Source organism: Myotis myotis, unplaced genomic scaffold (genome assembly GCF_014108235.1).
Source record: "Myotis myotis isolate mMyoMyo1 unplaced genomic scaffold, mMyoMyo1.p scaffold_m19_p_8, whole genome shotgun sequence".
In the NCBI taxonomy this organism is placed as follows: Eukaryota; Metazoa; Chordata; class Mammalia; order Chiroptera; family Vespertilionidae; genus Myotis; species Myotis myotis.
Genome location: NW_023416390.1, coordinates 68,980,971 through 68,988,458, shown reverse-complemented (window position 1 = coordinate 68,988,458; position 7,488 = coordinate 68,980,971). Strand labels below are relative to the sequence as shown.

Here is a 7,488-nt window from a genome sequence, read left to right as displayed (position 1 = left end):
GATGGAGCGGCACCGCCGTTTCCTTTAAGGTTGAGCATCTTCTGTAAATGGGCTGCTTTATGCTTGGGCACGAATCTGTTATGAAAAGGAAACGCAAGAGTCTTTCAGCAAAGATACTATTTAAAATGTCCCCTTGACCTTCCTGTAAGGACGTGATGATGATGTCTAAAACTGAGAAAAAAAATAAAGACATAACAAAAATTCCAGAAAAAGAGCAAAAAGTAGCAGCCATCAAGAGAAAGTTCAAAAGTTTGAAACTGGACCCGATTGTCTTTGAACAGTTTCCAAAGAATGTCAGTGGCTATAAAACTTGCAGTGCACACACAGAAAGTGAAACAGAGCAAAGGTTTCCAGTCTTCCTCACTCACATTCTGGAGCTCACTTCATGTTCCAGTTGCCACATGCCCCGGGGCTCACTTTCAATCTCAGTTCATTCTCTTATCAAAATGCTTGACACTTCCTGGGTTAACACCAGGCATTTCTGCGCACATGACTTTCTGTATTCCTGCGCACCTGCACACACTTTTGTCACATCGACCCTACTAATATTTTGTGAAGTATGTGTGAGATTACCGAAGGTAGAAGCATCTACATAAAATGAAATCAAGGAGTTCATCATCATTTGGGGAGCAACCCAGCAGTGCTTAGAAAAGACAGGGTGGGAGACAGGTGTGAACCACCAGTTAACCTGGGGCGGGGGGACACAGTATGCAAAGAACAGACACAAGCTTTTCAACCCGGGAACTAGAGATCAGTTCTGACTTAGGACTTAGTAGAGCCTGAGTCTTAGTGGAGGATTTAGAGAGGCAGAGAGGTGGGGTTCTGGATTGAGGAAAAGCACGACCAGAAGGAAGGGGTGTGAAAGAACATGAACCCCACAGGGAATGATATGCAGCCCAAAGAGGCTTGGCCAGGCCTTGGGGTCTGAGGTCTAGAGGGGCGACTGGGCTAGATACAAGGGCTTTCTGGGTCCCTGGCCCATCCAGAGACTCGCTCCCTCCCCTGAATTGCTGAATGAGTGAAGAAATGGAGAGTACATACGTTTAAGAGGTAGGTGAGGATTAGGAACCAGGAAAGGGGAGCAATAGGAGTAACTGGAAGAGTAGGAAGTAAATCTGAGATGTAATATCTCACAATTGAAGTGAATTAAGAGCCCCAAAAGAATGTGTAAAAAGGGCGTAAAACATTACAGAGGTGCCATAGCACCAGAAACTAGGAGTTTTGGGCCTTGATACATAGAGGATCAGTGCCTACTCCAAGGGCAGTTCCGCTGGAGGGAGCAGGAAGAAGCCGGACTGAAGGTTAGGGTATGTGCACATGAGCGGGCGGGCACAGAAAGAGAGGGCAAGAGGACAGCAAGGAAGGCAAGGTGAGTTCCTCTTAATAGGGCATGTGTGCACAGGGTAGTACTGGGGCTCCCTTTCAGACACCTGCTAGGGACAGGAGCAGGATGAAAAAGGGTTTCAGGTGGGAGGTGTGGCATCTAAGGTGTGACACCAAAGCATTAGGAGAGGTCATCTTTCAAGAGAGGTGGGCAGAGGTGGAGATGGAGTTTAAGAAGTGAGCTGAGCCTGGCTGGTGTGGCTCAGTGGTTGAGCATCAACCCATGAACCAAGAGGTCACTGGTTCAATTCTTAGTCAAGGCACATGTCCAGGTTGTGGGCTTGATCCTCAGTAGGTAGTCAATCAATGTTTCTCTCGCATCAGTATTTTTATCTCTCTATCCCTCTCCCTTCCTCTCTCTCTCTCTCTAAAAAAAAATCAGTAAAGACATATGTTTTAAAAAAAGAAAGCTGAGAGATCAGAACCTTCTCTTTGGAGAGGAGTGGAAGGGAAGAGGGCATTCACTAGTTCTCAAAGTGGTGCCCGATGAGCAACACTAAGGAGTGGTGGTGGTGGGGGGGCGGGGGTGGGGGCTGAGTGCTGTCTGGCTGTCATGTGCTGTGTATATTCCAGAATCAAAAAGCTTACTTGGGGGAGAGGGGCTTCTGTGCTTGTTTCACAGAAGCCTTTTGAGACCTGAATATATAAGGAGCCCCTTCCACCAAGACATAAGTAGACAAAGAATGGCGCTAACCCTCTTGGTATGCCCTAATAAAGTAAATTAATTCTTGATTTACAATGGAAAGAAACTTGGGCATATGCGGATTACAATTTCAGATCTCACAGGTCCAAAATATGTAAGGGAACTAACCAACTTTCTTCTAATACAAATTCAAAATACTGAGGAAATGCTAAAGAATTAAAGATCAATTGTTCATTGATCAACACAAAAATTTAAAAAAGAGTAGAACAATATCTTCAACTTCTCCTAAACAAGTGGAACAAACAATAAGAGAAGGAACATCTGTACACATCAGCAAAACAACAATAAAGCAAGTGAGGGGACCTGCTTCTTTCAGTCAGATAAGGAATGCCAGGGAAGCTTACAAAAGATTTTAACAGAATTACAAGCTCAGCGCATGAAGAAGTCACAATTTAGAAAAAAAAAAAAAATTGATAAGCATTAAAACAACATATCTTCCTTTTAGAAAACAGTATCATGACCCAGCTCACTCATAAAATCCATTTAAAGGGTCCAGCATGTAAGCAAAAGAGACCGGAGGTTGGCTAAAGGGTGGTAAACAATGGGAATTGGTAACTGACAGGGAATTTAGCTGTGGGCAAGGTGCTAGGCCTGCTTTTAGTCAACACGTTTCCTAAACATTCTCAAGGATGAACAGAAACCCATGCTCACACAGGCTGTGATGACTGACTTGATAGATGGTGGTGAATGAGGGCCCAGAACGATGCTGAATATAAATATGAGCAGTAACACAAAACTCCACTTCCCCGTGCGATGAAATTGCCAAAATAAAAGTCAACCTGAATGCAAACAGAGCACATGGCAAGCACCATGGTGACGGCCTGGGGCCGACAGGGCGAGCCTGTGCTGATCAGACCAGGAAACTGATACGCTGCTTAGTTACAGATCACAGTGAACAGGGAGGGAACCCACCACGTCTGAGGGGACAGAATGCTGTGCGGATGCGGGTTTCATCTGGGCCACCTGATAACTGTATATATTTGAAAATTAGAGAGTTCTTCGAAGAGCAATAATAATGATTAAGGCAATGGAAGAATTGATTTATGAGGATAGATTAAAGGAGCTAAATATGAATAGCTTGGCTAAGTGACGACTAGAGGGGTACATAATAGGAGTCTCTAAGGAAAGAGAATAATTATTTAGCCTGCTACAAGGGGGTACAACTAGGAGTAATGAGATGAAATTAAGAATAGGAAAATTTAAGCTGAATTTCAAGAAAACCCCCCTGACGGTATAATTTATTATTAGCTCATGGAATAAATTCCCTATGGAAATGCTATAGCTAGGGAAAATAATAGGACTGGACAAAATACCAATAAATAATATAGATAATAATCCATTATTTGAAAGAAGGTGGTTACATGCTATGCGTTCCTTGTGTATAATATCTTCTCATATTTTTAATAGTCTATTTATATATAGTAATTGTTACCCAGAGGAGTATTTAGTCAATGAGCTAAATCTAAGAAGAAATATGTCCTTTAGTGAGGGGAGTTGAAATCACCTTAGTTGCCATATTTCAGCAGTAGTCAGCTGAAATAAGTTTTTACTCCTTTGTTTCAACCAAATTGATCTTGAAGTAGCTGGACAAATGTATTCATTTTCCAGAAAACAGAACACAACAAAATAAAACAACCCTCATCTACCACCCCACACAGAGTCCATTGCTTCTGGGTGCCACGAAACTCTTATTTTCATAGACGTGTTTCATACAAATTTATTGCCATAATAGAAATAAAAAAAAACTTTATCCCAGCTTTTCTAAACGTAGCTCTATGGTCAATTACTTCACATCAATACCCAGATCAAATAGGCATAATACTAACAAGCGGTTTGCTTCATAATAGTCACCACACTAATTAACCCATCCAGAACATTCCTAATCAGATGCTATTTGTAATGTACAGTTAAGAGGAGCCTGACAATAAATGGTGCCAGGCTAAAAAAAAAAAAGAAAATAACACCTTCCTGAGGGCAGGGGGTCGGGGGAGAAGCTTTTCTACAAAACTGGGCAGAGTGTCTGTCCGGGTTAACCCAGGGACGGGACTCTGCAAACAGGCACCAGCCCGAAAACGCCTCTCTCCGGCTCTGCTCCAACTCAGATGCAGGTGCTGATGAGACGAGGAAGAGCCCAGGCAGGAGTGAGAGAGTCAGACGGACACCACAGAGCTGCCTTGTAGCGCATATGCTGTTCACCATTTAACAATCCCCCATTTTTCCTTCAAGAAATGCTACTGCCCACAGAACATCTTTGAACCTGTTTTTACCTTCAGAAATATCCTGATTACTATAATAATCACTTCTAATCTGTTACTAGCCATGGGACCCCACCCGCAACATTTTTCCAGCCAATAGTCAATCTGGGCAACAGCAGTAGTCTACCTACTGTGCAACCTCTTCTATCAAATGCCCGTCTTCCTCTCACCTCTGCCCCCTGACATGGCTCCAGAGCCATTGCCACAAAAAGATTGAGTTGGACAATCTTTAAAGACACAGCTGGAGGGAGTACTATCTCGACCTACATTTGATTGCTTCCCGAACCCCTACGTCTAAACAAACACAGCTAGAGCTGAATCTATAGGAACGGCCAAAGGCCTCATTCAGATTAGTCAAGGAAAGACTAGATTTGAGAGAAGCATTAAAGGCTGTCATGATTAATGGAAAACACAGGGAATGTTCCAAGCATCTTAGTTATTTCTGCTGAAGTTTAGAAGCTACAGTCTGTGTAGTTGACTAACAGGGGTAGTTAAGAGGAAGGTGTTAAGACAAAGTAAGGCAATTTAGGATGTTAATATTGATTCATCTGTTGTTGAAGAGAATGTCATGGCTGAAATGTATGTCATGGTGTTATACGCTGCCTACAAATGTCTTTTTGAGAGATTTCAATAAAAAGAATACAGTGAGTTCAACCTATAGAATCTTTGAAATAATACTAACAGAGTCCTCAAGACAGAGATTCTGAATAGCCTTGCTTCTCAGACCAGATTTGGAAGACAACGTAGGGGGAAAAAGATGCACAGAGGGTGTAATTGACTAAAGGTTATTCCAAACTGGAGCCAGTGAAGAAAGAGGATGGCATTAGCAACGAGGTGAAGGAAAGCAGCCTGCATGTGGGTCAGGCACGGAGAGGAAGCTGACCAAGCTCAGCCTACAGCTCAGGCTTGAGGAGGGAGAACAGTATGGCTTCTGCGTTGTATCCTTTAGGCAGGGGTTTTACAAGCTGTGTTTTGTACAGTGCTACTTCCACGGGGCATGTGTAGGTGTTGTGCTAGAGAAGGTTATGTGAGAAAACAAGTTTGGAAAATGCTGGGTTAAACAAAGTCAAACACTTCTTCACTGTAGAACTTCCCAGAGCACATGCTAATGTGCACTATGTTCACTCATTCATTCCTTGGCTCATTTAATAACTACTCATTGAGTATGTTTTATGTGATGGGAACATTGTGGCTGGTCCCAAACTTGACACCTAATGGAACAAGTAACCCCCCACTCCCACCCCAGCTGACTTAAGGAGGCACCTTAAGAATTAATATTCAACAAAGGATAGTCTGGGAAACATTATGAAACACTGTTTGAGACGCTGGGAGGTATGCAGCCACAGCCAGTCTGAAAAGCAGGGGAGCCGAATGAGTGGAGGCATATTTTACATTTCAGGGATGGCAGAAGGAATGGGAAAGCGCATTCACATGAGAAAATGATGAAAGCCCCAACCAAAGGCCATCCACCAAGGCCACACATCAGTAGACCAAAGGAAGTTTTAAAAAAATCAGGAGAACCTGTAAAAAAAAAAAATGACAGAAGACTGTATGGTTCAAGGCTAATATGGATGACAGCAGAAAAAAATATCATTCTCTTTTATCACAGCGATTTCTGTGAATTCCTGGATAGAAACCATATTGAGAATTGAAGAGAAAGGAAATGGGAATCAAAGATAAGTAACTTTTCCAAAACCAACTGGGAAGACACATCCCGGCAGTTCAATGATCTAAGTTCTTGGGTGATTTATAACCAAAACTATTCATTGTTTCCAAACAATGTGTTGGAAATTAATTACAAAATTAACATTTTTAGAATTTAGCCACATAAGCAAATATCCAAGATAATTAAAAAATCATGCTAGCCCACATGTGTCCAATATATCACTTATATGGTAAGCAGATTTATATAAACCTATAAAGTTTGAAAGTAAAAATCTTGATCTAGTGTTCTCATGTGGACACATACATCCCCTATACCTCTTGCCACACTATCTTTACTAAATAAAGGAATCACAAGCAAAAAAACAAAGCCAAACAAAACACCCCACACACATCGTAATTAAAACTAGATGTTTGGAGATCACAACATTAAACAGGAAGACGTGTTCTTGGTGGTTGGTTGTAGGATGGCTGCTCTTCTTTCCTGGGGATGGCTAAAAGCTAATACTCCTAAAATAGAGGGCACATGTCTACGAAGGCTGTTTCAATAAGAAACTCCTGGCAGGACATTCTTTGAACAAACTCGAATCACAGATGAGTCCATTGCAATCCACAAGCACACAACACAAAAGCTTTGGGAGAACGGCCATCCAGCACCACGTGGCTAGTCAGGCCACGTCGTTTCCACGTTCAGCATTTGGTGCCTGACCAACTTTCTTCTCCCATGGTGCAAACTTGAGAAGCCAACGTTAAATATCGACGCGGTCTGTGAGGGGTACTAGGCAAGACAGTCTTGCTTGGACTAATAAGAATCTGTTTTGTGACAAGATGGCAAAGTAGGACCCACTGAAACTTGCCGCAGTTAAAGTTAAGAAGCAAATGCGGCCGAAACCGGTTTGGCTCAGTGGCTAGAGCGTCGGCCTGCGGACTGAAAGGTCCCAGGTTCGATTCCGGTCAAGGGCATGTACCTGGGTTGCGGGCACATCCCCAGTAGGAGATGTGCAGGAGGCAGCTGATAGATGTTTCTCTCTCATCGATGTTTCTAACTCTCTATCTCTCTCCCTTCCTCTCTGTAAAAAATCAATAAAATATATTATAAAAAAAAAAGAAGCAAATGTGATGCAGTTGCCTGAGAAATGCCCGCCCAAACTAAACGCAACTTGGTGGGCTCCAGGCTGCCTCCTTAGCCACATCTGGCCCCAGAGGTGACATGTTCGGTGAAGACAGCATCTTCCCTGAAGGCTGCCCTCAAGGGAAGCTTCAGCCTCCTGCCTAAGGTCCAACATTTTCTGATTTCTGTCCTTTAAATAGCTGGGATGCAGGGCTGTCATAGGAAAAGATGGTTCCTCTGAGCCTGTTCCTTTCATGAACCTATTCTTTATTTTTACTTCCCAGCATCATTTCTAAAAATCATTTGTGAAAATCGAACACTTTCCATTGACCTAATTTATACCATTTGTTGGCATAGCCTCTTCTGACAACAGT

The 7,488-nt window shown here is 42.7% G+C and overlaps 1 protein-coding gene across 5 annotated transcripts in view; it reads right to left on the bottom strand.

The window, feature by feature from the left end:
- GTDC1 (glycosyltransferase like domain containing 1) overlaps positions 1-7,488 on the bottom strand; it is a 313,164-nt gene that overhangs the window by 63,200 nt on the left and 242,476 nt on the right. For all 5 annotated transcript variants that reach the window (XM_036320158.1, XM_036320157.1, XM_036320156.1 and 2 more), the window contains one exon: positions 1-75. This exon is cut by the window's left edge and continues 258 nt beyond it. In XM_036320158.1, the coding sequence (XP_036176051.1) occupies positions 1-75 (75 nt within the window). The remainder of the gene's footprint in view (positions 76-7,488) is intronic.